General features: G+C 42.1%; 1 protein-coding gene across 2 annotated transcripts in view; it reads right to left on the bottom strand.

Annotated features, from left to right (window-relative positions):
- Positions 1–20,000, bottom strand: part of LOC133660644 (collagen alpha-1(XIV) chain-like) — an 82,021-nt gene that overhangs the window by 26,440 nt on the left and 35,581 nt on the right. For both annotated transcript variants that reach the window (XM_062064216.1, XM_062064217.1), the window contains exon 2: positions 14,609–14,712. In XM_062064216.1, the coding sequence (XP_061920200.1) occupies positions 14,609–14,712 (104 nt within the window). The remainder of the gene's footprint in view (positions 1–14,608; positions 14,713–20,000) is intronic.

Raw genomic sequence — 20,000 nt, 5'->3', positions numbered from 1 at the left:
ACTATCAGTGAGCGAGTTGCACGTGATCTACTGATCCCTCAGGCGGTACTGCATAAAAAAGCGACATCAATGTATAAAGGATATCACCACATGGGCTCAGGAACACTTCAGAAAACCACTGTCAGTAACTACAGTTTGTCGCTACATCTGTAAGTGCAAGTTAAAACTCTACTTTGCAAAGCAAAAGCCATTTATCAACAACACCCAGAAACGCCGCCGGCTTTGCTTGTCCCGAGCTCATCTGAGACAGACTGATGCAAAGTGGAAAAGTGTTCTGTGGTCTGACGAGTCCACATTTCCAAAAATTTTGAAAAGAACCATCCGGATTGTTATAGGCGCAAAGTTCAAAAGCCTGTAATCTGTTTTTATTTACGATTTACACAATGTGCCAACTTCATTTTGGGTATAGTATACACAGTCTTAATAGTTTCCACAACTTTAAATGTATTTAAATACACATCAGAAAAGAGGAAAATCATAATTGTGTCAGGCTTTCTACTGACAGTTAGATCATGTTTGTGTTTTCCTGTGTTTGTTTTTTTTTATTCCTGTCCAGCGCTCTTATTTCTACTTTGTAATTGTGTTTAGAGTCACTTCCTGTCCTGGTGCTCTTGTTTTGTCAGTATTTCCTGTTCGGTCTCCATGTTTTGAAGCACCTTTACTTTCTGTTCCATGTCCGGCCAGCACATCTGATTCTCATTAATAAGTTGTATTTAGTTCCACCTGGGTCCCTCCTTCAGTGCTGGATCATTCTACTTTGTAGATTGTTGCTTGGTGTGCTGGAATTTTTTGTTCCCTGCTTCCTGTGAAAATTAAATTAGTTTTACTTGCATTCTGCCTGCCATTCTCTGCATCCTTGGGGTCACGCTACAAGCACCTTCACCAAACCGTGACACATTTAATGTTGCGTTGAAACACATTTTGGTCGGATCAGATGATGATTATCTGGGATGGATGTGGCAAAAATGTTAAATGTGAAAGTAAATGTCACCTTGGCTGGACTATGTTGCAGACGGTCTGTACAAATCAGTGCGACGACCATAGATCACACACAGTGACGTAGGAGCAAAAGTGGTGTCTTACACAAGTACTTTATATTTTCGGTTAGTCACATCACCTTCTTTTTCTCATTTGAAAAAAAAAATACAGAAGAAATGACCTCGGTGTCCTTAATGGTAGTTACGTCCATGACCTAGTGGCGCTCTACACATACTGCTACAATTAATTAGTGATGATTTCGACTAAGGCGTTTTATAGTCGAATCGGGGTTGTTAGATTTAGAAACGGGATTCCCTCGAATAAACAGACCTCATTTTAGACTTTTCCCCTCAAACAAAAAAGCTAAAACACTCAGACGAACAAATACACATGGTAAAGATTGGATAGTTTATTGAGGTCCTCTGATCAGCCCCGCCAGGGCCGGTGTCGTGCCAATTTTTGTTCCCTGAAAGAAAGGGTTTCCCTGGCTGCAGCAGCAGACATTCATTCGAAGGAGTGGAACTGCGCTTCCGTGTTTGGTTCACTTTGGCGTATTAATCAAACAAAATGTGGATTGTTCCGATCATGCTTTGACTGTTAAAGATGTTTGCTAATCCAACATGTGACTATTCTGTACCATTTGTTTCTTTAGACTTAGCACCTACGGGCCGAAGGGGCGTGCGTGTCAAATTTCCGACTTTCACCAAAACCGATGGCGACCTTTGACTCGCCTGAGGCGCACAGTGGCATGGCGGGCTTCTCTTCGTCCCAACAGGCCCTGCATCATAAATCTCGGAACATCCTCCCAACACACCCTTTGGTACTCAACTCACCTCACTCCCACAGGGGCAAAAAGGGGGGTTCAATGTCTGACGATTTGACTGTGAGGTGGATAGTCGAATCAGACTCCTCCGAATTGAATCTTCAGCTATTTTAAGACACCCCTTGATTTAATAATTGTTGTCTGTCTGTAATTTTAATGCTATTCATTAGCCATTAGGCTTTCAGCCATATGGTATCTACATTAGCATCTGGTTAGTCGCAAGGTCTTGATAGCGCCAATCCGTGCAAATTCAACCAATGCCCATTAATAAACCGTGGCCTCGCAATTACACAGCATATTTTGGCCACTCATCGTCAATTTCGCCAATTGAAGTTGTGTCAGCAGCACTCAAAGGCAACCCAACTGTCTAACCAGTCAAAGGTCTCCCTGCATTGCCCACCACGTCCTCACTTCATTGTTTATTACTTTGACAGAGATGTCGACCAGTGATGATAATCTAACATTGTCTCTCATTTACAAGAGAAAAATTCACCCCAGACCGCTTTAAACAGTTACGCAACGTGAGACCCTGTGGGAGACTGGTTGATTGCTGTCAAAGTTCAAACATGTTTAATTCAAGGATTCAAAGGACTTTACTACCAGCACACATAAGATATACATAGGATGGCACAACATTTTGTACCCACAGTCCCAGATTCAGTCCAATGATGAGTACCACAAGGACGATAGTACGTACATACTTAGTTTTAAATAGAATATGATTTGAATACTAAAGAAGGATATTAATAGCTTACTTAATGGAAATATAGTACAAAGAGTATAATAAATAGATAAATAGTCCTGTAGTCCAAATAGTACAGTTGAGACCAGGGCAGTAACTAGGATTTGACAAATACCGAGGTCAAAATTTGGTGTCTACCTTTTGCTGTTTTTCTGGTTATCATCACACTCTTTCTTTTGCCATAACTGAAGACCTATTGCAGGGGCATCCTTCAACTTTTGATACTTCGGCTCGGGGTCATTCTGTGTGGAGTTTGCATGTTCTCCCCGTGACTGCGTGGGTTCCCTCCAGGCACTCTGGCTTCCTCCCACCTCCAAAGACATGCACCTGGGGATAAGTTGATTGGCAACACTAGATGGTCCCTAGTATGTGAATGTGAGTGTGAATGTTGTCTGTCTATCTGTGTTGGCCCTGCGATGAGGTGGCGACTTGTCCAGGGTTTACCCTGCCTTCCGCCTCAGTGCAGCTGGTATAGGCTCCAGCCACCCCGCGACCCCGAAAGGGACAAGCGGTAGAATATGGATGGATGGATGAAATTCAAGACATTGCACCTTTTGGGTATTCTACTTTGAAGGGAACACTGTACTTTCCCATCATCACATCTTGACAATCATTTGTGATTGAGTCATATTATTATAGAAGCAATACAACAAAGAAATGGGATTAGCCTTACATTTGTCGTATTATGCAGTTATAAATATAATTTCCTTTAAACATTAAAAGAAAAACATAAGGATAATTACTGAATGACCTTTAAAAACAATGCAGCACTCAAACATCTAGGCCTAGACATAGTGAATTATTATATTAGGAAAACAATAGCTTGTTGAGTGTTTGCCTTGCTTTTATGTGCCAAACATTTTGACTTCACAGTGTGATGTGTTATTAAAGAAACACCAAGATGATGTGGTATTCATAAAGCTTATTTACTTTGAATACCACATATTTGCTACACTTCTGGCAGTGAAACGGCCTTCCTGTGCCGGCTCTTCTGTAGTGGGAGTTCCTGGAGATGTCCTGAAGATATGTGTTGTATATACAAACATCCTCCATGGTGAGAACACACACTCCAAAATCCCCGCTGACCAGATGTTGTTGCTTACCAGGACATTATTGGCTATCACATGCTACCTAATGAAGGGATTTGACAGGGGTCACCCATGTGCTGCTGCAAATTAGTGAGCTCAATTCCCAGTCTAATTTATACTGCCACAACTCTTGTTTATGTCTTACTAAAATGTATAAAATGACCTTATTCCGTGTGATCGCTGCTAAAAATTGGAATGAAATGATCAGAGCGAAAAGGGGGACAAGAAAATGAACTGTGGAAAACACTGGTCGACAAAATAAGAGAGGAAATAGTAAAAGCATTAAGAGTGAGGTGTGGGAGCAGGAGGGAAAAATAGAAAAGTGCTGCTTTCATCTCAAAGCAATCACCATTTAATAGGGACGTCCACTAGCAAATCAACCCACAAAACACAAGGCAACATCGTACATATTTGTTTAGGATTTAGAACAAGCTGCAGGAATCCATCAAGTACATTCATTATTTAGGCATGTAATTCCTCTTGTAACTTGGCTGCATATTAATGAGTAAGAGATCAATAAAAAGATAATGTGACAAGTGGATTATGGATTCTTCTGAAGAACTTCTGAGCCATACATACATGTATATTTGATTACATTGCATAGCCTTAAACTTAGAGTCCACACAGTTGGGATTTTGCCTTCATACTCCACCAAAATGGACTTAAACAAGACAATCAAGGTGTCTCTGAAGTGCAGACTTTCAGCTTTAATTTTAGAGGTTTCACAAAAATATGGCATTTGCCATTAAGAAAAGAAAACCATTTCATATATCAATCAATTTTCAGACACTCAGAAGTGTTTGGACAAAATGACATGACTGTAGATTTTACCCAACTTTATGAAGGTAAAGAAATTGAATATTCAATCAATCAATCAATCAATGTTTATTTATATAGCCCTAAATCACAAGTGTCTCAAAGGGCTGTACAAGCCACAACGACATCCTCGGTACAGAGCCCACATACGGGCAAGGAAAACTCACCCCAGTGGGACGTCAATGTGAATGACTATGAGAAACCTTGGAGAGGACCGCATATGTGGGTAACCCCCCGCCCCTCTAGGGGAGACCGAAAGCAATGGATGTCGAGTGGGTCTGACATAATATTGTGAAAGTCCAACACATCAGTGAAAGTCCAGTCCATAGTGGGGCCAGCAGGAACCATCCCGAGCGGAGACGGGTTAGCAAGGTAGAGATGTCCCCATCCGATGGACAGGCTAGCGGTCCACCCCGGGTTGGGAGCAGAGTAGAAAAGAAAAGAAAAGAAACGGCAGATCAACTGGTCCAAAAAGGGAGTCTATTTAAAGGCTAGAGTATACAAATTAGTTTTAAGATGAGACTTAAATGCTTCTACTGAGGTAGCATCTCTAACTTTTACCGGGAGGGCATTCCATAGTATTGGAGCCCGAATAGAAAACGCTCTATAGCCCGCAGACTTTTTTTGGGCTCTGGGAATCACTAATAAGCCGGAGTTCTTTGAACGCAGATTTCTTGCCGGGACATATGGTACAATACAATCGTCAAGATAGGCAGGAGCTTGACCGTGTAGTATTTTATACGTAAGTAGTAAAACCTTAAAGTCGCATCTTAGGTGCACAGGAAGCCAGTGCAGGTGAGCCAGTATAGGCGTAATATGATCAAACTTTCTTGTTTTTGTCAAAAGTCTAGCAGCCGCATTTTGTACCATCTGTAATCTTTTAATGCTAGACATAGGGAGGCCCGAAAATAAAACGTTACAGTAATCGAGACGAGATGTAACGAACGCATGGATAATGATCTCAGCATCGTTTGTGGACAAAATGGAACGAATTTTAGCGATATCACGGAGATGAAAGAAGGCCGTTTTAGTAACACTCTTAATGTGTGACTCAAACGAGAGAGTTGGGTCGAAGCTTTTCCCTTTGTTGTTAGCCCAGCTCGGCATCCCCGCTTCTGCTTCCGCTCACACCGCTTACGTCGTCTCCATTAGCGGTCACCGCTAGCACTTGACTCCGCTGCTACAAAGGCCGCTCGATGTAGCCCGCGAAGTATTCCCATGCTAGCGAGCAGGTCCACCGTACATGCATCTTTCAGACTATAACGACCCGATCCATCCACCTCCAGAATTGTCTGTCGGTCGTATGTGATCACAGAGTGTTCACGCTTTGAGCCAGCCATGAAATTGACAGAAATGACGGGTGTTTTTTGCCAAATCGCTCTACACTCCCAAGAGCGTCTTCAAGCTGCTGCATAGCAATGCGCCGCCATCTTGAAGATCTTGAAGAATATTCACAAATGTCCAAGTCAGTGGGCTGGACGTTACACCAATAAAGTATGGTTTTTAATTAGCGAAGACAAACATGAAGGCAGTAGGAACAGTAAAGCATGTCCATTGACTCTTGACTTCCTAAAGTTTAGTGATCATTTGAATCTACATTTAAAACACTTCCCTGTGGTCTAGATAATTATTATGTATTAGATATGCTTTGGTGTAAATTTGGCCCCACAGTCACATTAATAACCTATTTTTTGAGTATGTCTGCAAGATATTAAGTTCTGGAGGCGTTTACATCCATCCATCCTTTTTCTACCGCTTGTCCCTCTCTGGGTCGCGGGGGTGCTGGAGCCTATCCCAGCTGCACTTCTGGAGGCGTTTCCCAGATTGCACTCTCCAAAAGTATCTTAATTTATCTTTTGATGTTCACTTTTAAATACATATCTTGAAGTCTTCACCGCTATTTTTTCCCAGACATGGTCGAAAATGAACTTTGTAAACATTATATAGATGCACTCGGTCACAACATTAGGTACACTTGCACACTCTCCGATCGATACAGAGCTACATAAAGAAAAAGCTGCCTTTTAACAGCATTTATGTTACTGCATGTTACATGTTGGTGTTATTGTGCGCATGTCACGATTACATGAAAATAACACTTTATTCTTTATTTGTGTTTTCTCATAACCTGAAGCAGAGGGGGGCTATTTCCCCTCTGGCTGAGAGTTTGACTTAACGTCCAAATACTGTAAATGCATCCAACTCGCTGTGACGTCACCCCACGGACAGAGACATCCAAAAACCGGGCAAGCTCACGGCCAAATGCATGAACCTTATGATTTGACACTTTGGCCTTGTTTAACACAAGTTTCCAACATTGTAACAACATTTATAAGTCAGAAAAGACGAAATTCATCATAGGTCCCTTTTGACTTTTTAAAATGATGGCTCTACTGACAAGTATAAGTTATTAATTCCGAAATAGTAAATGCCATGTTTTTGCAATACCTCTTCAGTTGAAGTTGAAATCCTACAAATCAATTAGATTCTTCAGTATTGTTTTACTTCAAACCCATTGTGGTGATGTATAACGGCAAAAACACAAATGCCTGTCTTTGTACAAAAATCTCTCGTCTTTATCAGGATGTGTATATACAGAGAGGGAGGCAGAGGTAGCAAATGCCTTTTGAGCTCATTTTCATATAATCTCTGTCCAGATAACTGCAGCGTTTGACCTTCTGCACTTCTTAGATTGCACCTTCACACACATACGCACACACACACATTGAGAAGTATAGAGCACTGCACTGTTGGGTCTGATGAATTTTCATTTTCCCAGTCCTGTCATTCGACAATTGTACACTGTAAAAAATAACCGTAAAAACTACAACAAGCAAATGTTAAATAGCAACAGTAAAACACTGTAAAATCAAAAACAGTTTATAACAGTAGTAAATGCAGTGGATGCCTGTAAACCAAGAAACAGTGGATAACCTTAATTACTGTGGTTAGAATATGTAAAAAACATAAAATGACTTTACTGTTAAAAATAATAAAAAAGTGTACAATGCAAAATGTTGTCTGTGCCAAGTCGGCTCAGACATTATAGGGTTATATTAATGTGCTTCATTGCAAACTGCATTAAAAAAAAAAACACGCTGTGTGTTTAAGTGTGTTGGATCTGGTAGCAAGCAGCTATTTAACAGATACAGAGCATTTAAGGCTAATTTTTTATAGCTCACTTGAAGGAACATGTTGCGGAAGGCCATGTTTTGAGTGGTCCAGTGGAAGATTGTACGAATACTTTCAAGTTAAAATCCTCATGTACCGCCCATATGTCTCAAAACATTTTAACAATGCTAGCAAACATAGAACACTGGTATTCAACCTTGTAAATTTTCATTATTGAGGCATTCCTCAAGGCACCCGTTAGTCGTCTCCTTTTTGATGGTTACACATTTTTTCGCAATATGATTTATATATAAGGTGTGGCTGTAGCGTGTTTATTTCAGATGCAGTCAGTAGTCATGTGTTCATCTTCTATAGGTATACTAGTATTTCAGGTCCTCTCTTTTTCATAAATTGGGCTATTTAACTGGTGGTCCACAAATTAAGTTAAAAAACTTGTGAGACACTCACATTTTTGCAGAAGGTTCTTAAAAGGAGCAGAGCTCTCCTGTAATTCTGACAAAATGAATAAACCAAATGTCTACTATAGAGGACCCAGGTTCTCTGGAATATACATAATAAGACTAATAGTGAAAGGAGAAGTTCGGCCCCCTGGTGGAGCCCCTAAAACACTTAAGTTGAATAACCCTAGTGTATACTCTATTCCCTAGTGTATACTCTATTCCTGTAAGTAGCCACACAGCGGACTCAAAATGTGTGTAAATATATCTATATGTTTTTTTAATTGACTGGTGACCAGTCCAGGGTGTAACCCACCTCTTGCCCAAAGTCAGCTGTCTACAGTTTACCCGTGACTTTGAACAGTGGGCAAGCTACTTGGAAAATGTAGTAAGCTAAGCTACAAGTTACTCTCGATCAATGTTGGGACTAACGCGTTACAAAGTAAAGCGTTACTGTAACGTCGTTACTTTCGGCGGTGAATAGTAATCTAACGCGTAATTTTTTATATTCAGTAACTCAATTACTGTTACTACATGATGCGTTACTGCGTTAATTTACGTTATTTTTTATGTAGTATCGGCTAGAAACTGAGAAGATCTGAGTGTGTTTTATTGGAGTGCTGCAGAAGAGGCGACGGAGAAGAGGCGCGCTCTGTGTGTGTGTGTATGTGTGTGTGTGGGAGGGGGCGTGTCTGTGTTTACTAACAACAAGACATCATGGCGAAGCCGAAGCCGAGTTTCTTAACATGGATATATTCTCACCAAAAATGATTCCCGGGCGCGCCACCGCTGCTGCTCACTGCTCCCCTACATCCCAGGTGGTGATCAAGGGTGATGGGTCAAATGCAGAGAATAATTTTGCCACATCTAGTGTGTGTGTGACAATCATTGGTACTTTAACTTTAACTTTTCTTTTGTCGACCATAAAGAAAACAAAATTTTAGTTAAATGTAAGTTGTGTCTTGGATCAAAGATCCTATCTACTGCCCAAAACAGCAATCCAAATCTACTGAAACAGCTACAAAAGCAACATGCTGCCTCCATCATTGCCCCGATCATCACGCACATAATAAACCTATCAATTACACAAGGCCAAGTACCAAAAGATTTTAAGCTAGCAAGAGTAACTCCCCTCTTTAAAAAAGGAAGCAAATTGGAACCTGGCAACTACCGACCTGTTTCTATTCTCAGCTCCATTTCGAAAGTAATGGAGAAAATAGTTTATGAACAGGTCGATAGTTACCTTGCCACTAATAAACTCATGTACAAATTCCATTCCGGCTTCAGAACTAACCACTCCACTGACACATGCCTTCTCTATCTGACCGACCACATCAAACATGAGGTGGACGCGGGCAAATACTGCGGCATGGTCATGCTGGACCTTCAGAAGGCCTTTGACACCGTTAACCACGCTATACTGTTGGATAAGCTCAGAGCAATCGGATTTAACAAAACCTCATGGAGCTGGATGCAATCTTACTTGGAGGGGAGGGAGCAGGTGGTAGAGGTGAACGGCACCATGTCCCCCCCACTCTCGGTGAGCTGTAGAGTCCCCCAAGGCAGTATATTGGGACCTTTACTGTTCCTAATATACATAAACGACATGTCATCGGCATGCGTCTGTGAATTGTTTTTGTTTGCGGATGACTCTGCCTTGCTGGTATCCGGCAAGGACAAGTCACAGGTGGAGAAAATCCTCAGTGCTGAGCTCTGTAGAACTTGCACCTCGCTCGCTGACAACAAGCTATCCATACACTTGGGTAAAACAGAATCCATCCTGTTTGGGTCCCACATCAACCTCAAGAAAGTCAATGACTTCACCATAAAAGTAGGTGACATTGTTATCACCAGGAAAGATGAGGTCACCTACCTAGGTTCCCCTCTAGAGGCTAACCTTTCCTGTGATAAAATGGCAACCAAGGTAATCAAAAAGGTTAACCAACGAACGAGATTTCTCTACAGAATTTCCTCTCTGGTCAACAAAAGCACCTTGAGGATTCTGGCGGGAACTCTCGTTCAACCCTTTTTCGATTACGCATGCACCTCCTGGTACCCCAGCACCTCCAAAACCCTCAAATCTAAACTCCAAACATCTCAGAACAAGCTAGTCAGGTTACTTCTAGACCTCCACCCCAGATCCCACCTCACTCCTACCCACTTCTCTAAAGTGGGCTGGCTCAAGGTGGAGGTCAGAGTTAAACAACTTGCACTGAGCCTAGTCTATAAAATCTGCTACACCTCCCTGATACCGAAGTACATGTCAAACTACTTCCTTAACATAAATGACCGCCATAACCACAACACCAGGGGGAGCTCCACTAACCACGTTAAACCCAGATTCCGAACTAATAAAGGTCTTAACTCATTCTCTTTCTATGCCACATCAATGTGGAATGCGCTCCCAACAGGTATAAAAGAAAGGGCATCTCTATCCTCCTTCAAAACCGCAATAAAAGTTCACCTCCAGACAGCTACAACCCTAAACTAACACCCTCCCCGGATTACTAATAATCAAATGTAAACAATCAAATGCAGATACTTTTTCTTATGCCTTCTGATGTCTCTCTCTCTCTCTCTCTCTCTCTCTCTCTCTCTCTCTCTCTCTCTCTCTCTCTCTCTCTCTCTCTCTCTCTCTCTCTCTCTCTCTCTCTCTCTATGTCCACTACTTGATGTCCATATCCTACCCCCCCCCTCCTCCACACCCCTCATTGTAAATAATGTAAATAATTCAATGTGATTATCTTGTGTGATGACTGTATTATGATGATAGTATATATGATAGTATATATCTGTATCATGAATCAATTTAAGTGGACCCCGACTTAAACAAGTTGAAAAACGTATTCGGGTGTTACCATTTAGTGGTCAATTGTACGGAATATGTACTTCACTGTGCAACCTACTAATAAAAGTCTCAATCAATCAATCAATCAATCAATCAATGCTTCAACGAAGCTAGTAAAGAGAGACACACTTCGACTCCTAAGCAACAGCGGTTGGATTTTAACGAGGCAATGCTAGCCAGGACAACATTGACAGAGCTATTGCAGCGTGTGGGCTAGAAGACATGCAGGCTATTTCTACAGTGGAGTCACCCGCTTTCAGGCAGCTAATAAGCATGATACCGGGCGTCAAATGACACCTGCACAGTGAGTACATAAAAATGGAAAGCGAGCTAAAGAAAACACCAAACTCTGCCTCTGCTCATCATTCAGCACTGAAGGTACACACACTCTGTCAATTGTCTTATATACTCTTTCATTCTAGACTTCTAGAGTGTTTGATTATCACATCACTCTAAATGTATAGACTATAAAGTTCACAAACATAAAGAGAGATCCTAGTGGGCCAGGCCAATCTTTCCTTATCTTTAAACCAGTGGTTGTTAACCTCTGTTCGATCGAACCCTAGGGGTTCGGTGAGTAGGCCTCAGGGGTTCGGCAGAGCCTCTGCCGCGGAGGTCACACACCCGACTCATCATGTAAATAAAAACTTCTCCCTATCGGCGTATTAAGGATACGTCCTGGGCATGACGTTAAAGTGCATCCGGCAGTGGAGGCTCTTCTATGGGGTCTTGGGACACTAGGAGGTTAACCCCTTTACCACTGTTACTCCAGGTGGCCCTTGGCAAAGGCCTAGTACCTGACTGCCCCCTATCCAGGGATACAGTGAAGACCTCAACGTCTTGGACTCCATGCCACTGGACCCTGACCCGATTCTGTCAAGGATCGTGTGGTGACTGTCTGTGCACCAGTCTCCCCACGTAAACCAAAGTCACGCACAGGCATCCTCCATAAACGGATACACCCCTACAAGAAGGATCGTCATACTCGTCCGAGTGACCGCCAATGATGATGATTATGGATACGGCAACAGCCAAAGTCACACTGATTTGCAGGTGTGTAATTTGTTGTGAGTTCATGCACTGTGTTGGTTTTATTCTTTGAACGAGGTGATGTTCATGCACGGTTCATTTTGTGCACCAGTAAAAAAACCTATAACTTTGTCTTGAATTTGAAGAAAAAACTAAACATTTTATTTTTCACTAAAGAAGGGTTCGGTGAATGTGCATATGCAACTGGTGGGGTTCGGTACCTCCAACAAGGTTAAGAACCATCTAAACTAAAACTGGGGAAATGTGTAGAGTGTTCTGGGTTTCAGACATGATTTTATTTCAGAAATCCTTGAGAGAAAAAAACGCCAGGTTAGGCTTTGTGTATGTAGTGTGTGCCTTCCTTGGTTTACAGCTATGTTGTTATTATGCTGTTTGTTACTTATGTATGTTATGTTGCAGCTATTTAAAATAGTTTTGTCAATTTGTTCTGGCCTGAAACAAATTGGCCCTTTGAAACATATCTTTGTCTTTGTGTGTTGTATGTAGACCACATTGCTTAGCAGGGTTCAGTGAAGCAAACGCATGTCAAGTTGATCAACAGATTGTATTATTCTCCACTGCAATAACAGTACTGAAATGAAGGCTAAAAAGGCATTAAAGGGTGCCTTAAAAAAAATAAAAAAGGCAAAAATAAATATAAGTAACTAAATAGTTACTTTTCACAGTAACGCATTACTTTTTGGTGTAAGTAACTGCATTAGTAACTAAGCTACTTTTTAAATAAAGTAACTAGTTACTGGTTTTCAGTAATTAACCCAACACTGCTCTCGATTAAATGTAGCTAAGCTCCAGGGGGAAGCTATCCCCAGAGAAGTGAAGCAAGCCACCCTACAAACTACACAAAAGTAGCTTGCTACATCAAAGCTATATATACAAATATAAACACACACACACATATATATATATATATATATATATATATATATATATATATATATATATATATATATATATATATATATATATATATATATATATATACACATATATATACACATATACATATATATATATATATATATATATATATATATATATATATATATATATATATATATATATATATATACATATATATACACATACATATATGTATATACATACATATACATATATATACATACATATATGTATATACATATACATATATGTATATATATATATATACATACATACATGTATATATATATATATGTATATATATATATGTATATACATACATACATACATACATACATACATACATATATATATATATATATATATATATATATATATATATATATATATATATATATATATATATATATATATATATATATATATTTATATATATATATATATATATATTTATATATATATATAAATATATAAACTCACCTGAATGTGTGTTCCTAGGTTTGTGTTGGACATCTTAGATGAAGAGCCAGTTATGATTTTGGTTTACAGAGTAAACAACTAAAAACTAAGGTTTGGGCTATGTTTTCTCTAAAACGCATGCATTTGTCAGAATATGGCCGAGGACATGCACTATTGTGGGTTTCCTGGACGTCGTCTTCATCACGAAAGGAAAAATCTAATCCGCGAGAGAGACTCCCTCTGTCATTTTCAAGTATGTCTCTTTTTTTATTGAGTCGTCAGCTTGAAGCGTCTCTCCATCACCGACTCCCTTGTCGTCATGTGACATGAGTACGTGTCTGTTATGATTTTGCCTTCTGGTTTCGATGACCCGCATTATCTTTCCTATGATTGGCTAGTACGTAATATTTCGCCCTAACCTTAGCCAATTGCGACTCATTCAAACACCAAACAAACATCATGGGTTGTCTCTGTATGTATGTGGATGTTTTCATTCATCAAGGTCATTGTATTTTCTCTGTATTTGTTTGGCCTGAATTCGCAGTCCATTTTTTCTCTTTGCAGCTTGTAGCTTTGCTGTAAGCTACCTCGCTCGCTACATGGGTTTAAAAATAGCTAAGCTATAGAAATCGCTACTCGTTCAAAATGGAGAGAAACTACCGCCAAGCTACGGGGAGATGTATTTAAGCTACGTAGCGTTGCTACATGTAGCTTGTTACTGCCCATCATTGACTCTGAACAGGCGAAGTGACATGCATCACAAAAACACTATGGCGCAAAACCATAATTGAAAATGTCAATTAAGATTTAACACCAGATGACGACTCATTAGCACATGGTATTTTACTTACTTGTCTGCACAAACCCGACAGCTCGCCCACTTTGATTAAATCGTGTTTACTGAGGTGCGGTTGATTGCGAGGCACAGCGGAGAGTTATATATGTTGTGCAGCACATTGCACAGCAAATCATCGCAGCCTTGAAGCGAGCTATTACGCTGCGTTTATTAAAATCGCTCTGAAGCGTGGCGGCATCTGCAGCCAGGTGGCAAGCGGTGCAGTGGCGTTGGGCTGAGACGATACCGTGATAGAGGTGATAGGATCCTGTTTAAGCCTGTGCGCGTGTGTATGTGATGTCATTTGATGGGCCTGAGCCATCTCATCAAAACTGAGATGACGCGGAGAGGGAAACCACGTGAAAAGTTTACTGAGGAGGAGGTTGATAAAACACAATATAGAAAAGGTCAGAACTGTAAGTGAAGTTGACAGAAGGATGATCATGAAGTGAAGGTAAAACAAAAGAGTGAAGAATGAAGAGGGATGTTCAAAATCCTACCTTGATCCTGTGCTTTACTCGGAAAATGGGAACTGACAACCAGTAACACCAGTGGAGCCCACAAATAATCCTGAGCGAACATCCTTACAAGCAGTAACACTGACCTGGAAGAGAGAAGAAAGGAAACCACATTGATGAAACAATAAAATACTAATTGGGACAAGACACCCAGTGACAGCTTCAGGAATGCCATTCCACTCTGAGGAGGCGCGATGGGTCACAAAGATCCACCTTGCTGCCTCCCCCCACTCATGCACAGCCCCGGGGGGCTGATCTGGAATCAGTTAGCCTTCTATACCGCCCACTTTAAAACAATTACACAGCAGTCATTGGGCAGTTTAAGTACACTGACCACAGAGCCGCCTCCAAGGCTCACGCCCACACGGCGGATGCTGAAACAGAGGAGGACTTTGTTGGATGAGAAGAAGCGAGAAAACGAGAGGACCTTTGACCTTTAACAACACATTACTATAGTTCAATTATAATTGAGGAAACATACAAGAACCAGGAAAATCTTATACAGTAAGAATAATGAGTTAAGAGGGCACACCTCAGTCAACTTGGTAAGGATAACAGAATAATTTATTGAAGATTAATACAACAAGAATGACGGTTATACAACTTCAGCACTGACCCAAATATATGATTTTTTTCCCAGAAAAAAAGTTTTAAAAAAGAAAGGCGGTCCTTTATCTGGAGTCTATAGTGAATTAAACATGCAAACCAACAAGTGGCACCAAATGACTGCTCCCCAAGCAACCTTTGAGAGTTTCATGCTGTCACTCATCACAAAGTGACAGGAAACACAGAGACCCGCTCAACAAGTGTCTCAAAGCTTGTGCAAGTTATCAAAAAACAGAATTAGTTACATTTAAAATATGATAAAAGATGCTGTCTTTTGGCCAAAACTTGGATTTGTCTAATATTTAGGTTCCTCCTCTATTTGAAACAACACGGTGCTATTAATATTTTTCAAAACTAAAAAATTGTTCGTAGTTTTGTAAAAAAAATTAGAACTTTTAAACATGCTAATCAGGGGTCGGCAACCCGCGGCTCCGGAGCCGCATGCGGCTCTTTGACCACTCTGATGCGGCTCAGCTGCATACTTGCCGACCCTCCCGGTTTTCCCAGTATACTTAACGGTAGTGTATATATATATATATATATATATATATATATATATATATATATATATATATATATATATATATACTGTATAAATATATATATACATGTACAGTATATACACATACAAAAAATACATACATATACATACATACATACATACATACATACATACATACATACATACATATAAAAAACCCAAAACCGGTGAAGTTGGCACGTTGTGTAAATGGTAAAAAAAAATAAGAATACAATGATTTACAAATCCTTTTCAACCTACGTTCTATTGAATAGACTGCAAAAACAAGATACTTAACGTTCCAACTGGAAAAAATTGTTATTTTTTGCAAATATTAGCTCATTTGGAATTTGATGCCTGCAACATGTTTCAAAAAAGCTGGCACAAGTGGAAAAAAAGACTGAGAAAGTTGAGGAATGCTCATCAAACACTTATTTGGAACATCCCACAGGTGAACAGGCTAATTGGGAACAAGTGGGTGCTATGATTGGGGATAAAAGCAGCTCAGTGAATGACTGAGCTCAGTCATTCACAAACAAGGATGGGGCGAGGGTCACCACTTTGTGAACAATTGCCTGAGTAAAATGTTTAAGAACAACATTTCTCAACGAGCTAATGCAAGGAATTTAAAGATTTCACCATTTATGGTCCGTAACATCATAAAAAGGTTCAGAGAATCTGGAGAAATCACTGCATGTAAGCAGTAAGGCCGAAAATCAACATTGAATGCCAATGAAGTTTGATCCCTCAGGCAGTACTGCATAAAAAAGAGACATCAGTGTGTAAAGGATATCACCACATGGGCTCAGGAACACTTCAGAAAACCACTGTCAGTCACTACAGTCCGTTGCTACATATGTAAGTGCAAGTTAAAATTTTACTATGGAAAGCGAAAGCCATTTATCAACAACACCCAGAAACGCCGCCGGCTTTGCTTGTCTCGAGCTCATCTAAGATAGACTGATGCAAAGTGGAAAAGCGTTCTGTCGTCTGATGAGTCTACATTTCAAATTGTTTTTGGAAACTGTGGACGTCGTGTCCTCCGGAACAAAGAGGAAAAGAACCATACGGATTGTTTTAGGCGCAAAGTTGAAAACCCAGCATCTGTGATGGTATGGGGGTGTATTAGTGCCCAAGGCATGGGTAACTTACACATCTGTGAAGGCACCATTAATGCTGAAAGGTACACACAGGTTTTGGAGCAACATATGTTGCCATCCAAGCAACATTATCATGGACGCCCCTGCAAGACAATGCCAAGCCACGTGTTACAGCAGCGTGGCTTCGTAGTAAAAGAGTGTGGGTACTAGACTGGCCTGCCTGTAGTCCAGACCTGTCTCCCATTGAAAATGTGTGGCGCAATATGAAGCCTAAAATACCGCAACGGAGAAAGAATTCCACCTGAAAAGCTTAAAAAATTGGTCTCCTCAGTTCCCAAATCATCATCGGCAGTCACTCGTAGTCGAGTATGACTGTCCTCAGAATGGATGGGTTCCCATTCGGGAGGACGCTTGCGCGTGACGTCTTTTAGCGTGGGGAGACTGATGCGCCTGCAGCCACCACACGGTCCTTGGCAGAGAGGGGCCTTGATCCAGTGGCATGGATCCATGACGACTGAAGACCACCCTCTGTTGCAGCCTTCATCTGCCTTCAGTGCCGTTGTTGTGACTTGCAGTGTCATCCTCCGCCACTTCCACCGTTGAGGTCTTTGAAATGCTATTTAACCCATAGCTGGGACCCTGACAGGTACTACCACCCCGGGTCAGAGTGGATATATATATATATATATATATATATATATATATATATATATATATATATATATATATATATATATATATATATATATATATATATATATATATATATATATAAAACACCAAGCTGCAGCTTCCTTTCAGTAGTCTGGCAGAGGAGTTCAAGGTTTCCCGGGCCAGAGAAGTCCTGCTCTACAGAGATTCTGCTGATGGGAAAGTATCTTCAGCAGGTGTGGAGGTGAGAACAGGAAGGAAGTGGCGTGCCCAGGATGCAGTGGAGCGGGCAGAGGCAAGGCTGCGGCACAGCACCCTGGTGGGAACCGTAGCTACTGGTCGGGCTGGGCTGGGTAGCAACACCAAACCAAACTACAGCAGAGCCAGAGGAAAGGAAAAACGAAAGCTTGTCCAAGAGGAGGTCATCGCAACTACGACACTCCGGCCAGACATGGTCTTGATGTCTGGAACCAGCAAGCAGGTGGTACTCCTTGAGCTAACTGTCCCCTGGGAGGACAGAATGGAGGAAGCTCAGGAAAGGAAGAGGGTGAATTACGCAGATCTTGTGGCTGACTGCCGGAGGAACGGGTGGAAGGCCCGCTGCGAGCCTATTGAGGTGGGCTGCAGGGGTTTTGCAGGCAAGTCCTTACACCGGGTCCTGGGGCTCCTTGGGATTTGTGGACTGCACAGGAGAAGAGCCATAAAAAACATATTGGAAGCGTCTGAAAAGGCTTCACGTTGGCTCTGGTTGAGGAGGGGGGACGCGTGGCGTAGAGCGCTACCTGGACACAAGTCGAGGTACTGATCACCCTCGGCTGGGTCGCCCGGGTGAGGGTGTTTGATTAAGACCCGAAACACCCTATGACCCCGGGAGAATCACTGATGATGTGTCCAGGTTGTACCATAGGTGTATTATAGTACTAATCCAGTATGGCATCGCCATTGACTTCCAGGAAGAGGCTGGATGACAACCCCGAAAGTGTGGTGACAACTGGAGAGACAGTTGACAGCCCGGAAAGACGGCAACCAGGGCAGGGAGGGGTAGCATCCCAAGCTGCAGCTCTCGCAAGGGAGCACCCATACAAAGCTACGAAAAACCCTAAAGAGATATACCCCCAGGGGCGCCCGAGAGGGGGGGGGGGAATGAGCGCCCCGAACGGACAGATTTTCTGGTAACGACCCCTGCGAATGGACAATTGACTACGAGTGCAGTCTGCAAATGTGGCAAGGTCTGCAAAAACCCGACTGGTCTAAAGATACACCAGACCAAGATGGGCTGCCTAAGGAAACCCGTGGCGCAACGCACAGTGCCAGTACCCTGTACGGCACCTTCTTGAAAATCGTTTCCAATCGCCTCATGGGATTTCTCCTGAAGAACACCTATATTGACACCTCGGTGCAGAAGGGAGGAGTTCCAGGGTGCATCGAACACACTGGTGTGGTAACACAGCTGATCCGTGAGGCACGAGAGAGCAGAGGTGATTTGACAGTACTGTGGCTGGACCTTGCCAATGCTTATGGATCAATTCCACACAAGTTGGTGGAGTTGTCTCTGAGCAGATACCACGTTCCAGAGAAGATTCACAATCTCACCCTCAACTATTACAACAACTTTAGTCTGAGGGTGTCCTCTGGCACTTCAACATCAGATTGGCATCGTCTAGAGAAAGGCATCATCACAGGCTGTACAATCTCTGTGTCCCTGTTTGCACTGGCCATGAATATGCTTGTGAAGTCTGCGGAAGTAGAGTGCAGAGGCCCTCTGTCCAAATCCGGCACCCGGCAACCTCCGATTAGAGCATTCATGGATGATCTCACGGTAACCACAACATCAGTGTCTGGATGCAGATGGCTCCTTCAAGGCCTTGATCGACTCATTAGTTGGGCAAGAATGAGTTTCAAGCCTTCTAAGCCCAGGTCCTTGGTCTTGAGGAAAGGAAAGGTAACCGACCACTTTCGCTTCAGTCTGGCAGACACCCAAATTCCATCTGTGTCAGAAAAGCCAGTGAAGAGCCTGGGCAAGCTCTTCACTGGTGATTTGAAGGATACCGCTGCACGTCAAGCTACCAGCGATAACCTCAACATGTGGCTCTCAGCTGTGGACAAGTCAGGACTTCCTGGGAAGTTCAAGGCCTGGATATATCAGCATGGCATCCTGCCTCGTCTCCTCTGGCCGCTGCTGATGTACGAATTCCCAATGACCATCGTGGAGGGATTTGAGAGGAAGATCAGCTCGTCCCTGCGCAGGTCGCTGGGTCTGCCACGGAGCCTAAGCAGCTTTGCTTTGTTTGGGCACAACACCAAGCTGCAGCTTCCTTTCAGTAGTCTGGCAGAGGAGTTCAAGGTTTCCCGGGCCAGAGAAGTCCTGCTCTACAGAGATTCTGCTGATGGGAAAGTATCTTCAGCAGGTGTGGAGGTGAGAACAGGAAGGAAGTGGCGTGCCCAGGATGCAGTGGAGCGGGCAGAGGCAAGGCTGCGGCACAGCACCCTGGTGGGA

This window comes from Entelurus aequoreus, linkage group LG11 (assembly GCF_033978785.1).
Source record: "Entelurus aequoreus isolate RoL-2023_Sb linkage group LG11, RoL_Eaeq_v1.1, whole genome shotgun sequence".
NCBI classification, from domain to species: domain Eukaryota; kingdom Metazoa; phylum Chordata; class Actinopteri; order Syngnathiformes; family Syngnathidae; genus Entelurus; species Entelurus aequoreus.
Note: the sequence above shows the minus strand (reverse complement) of the source record. Positions and strands in the feature narration are given on the sequence as shown.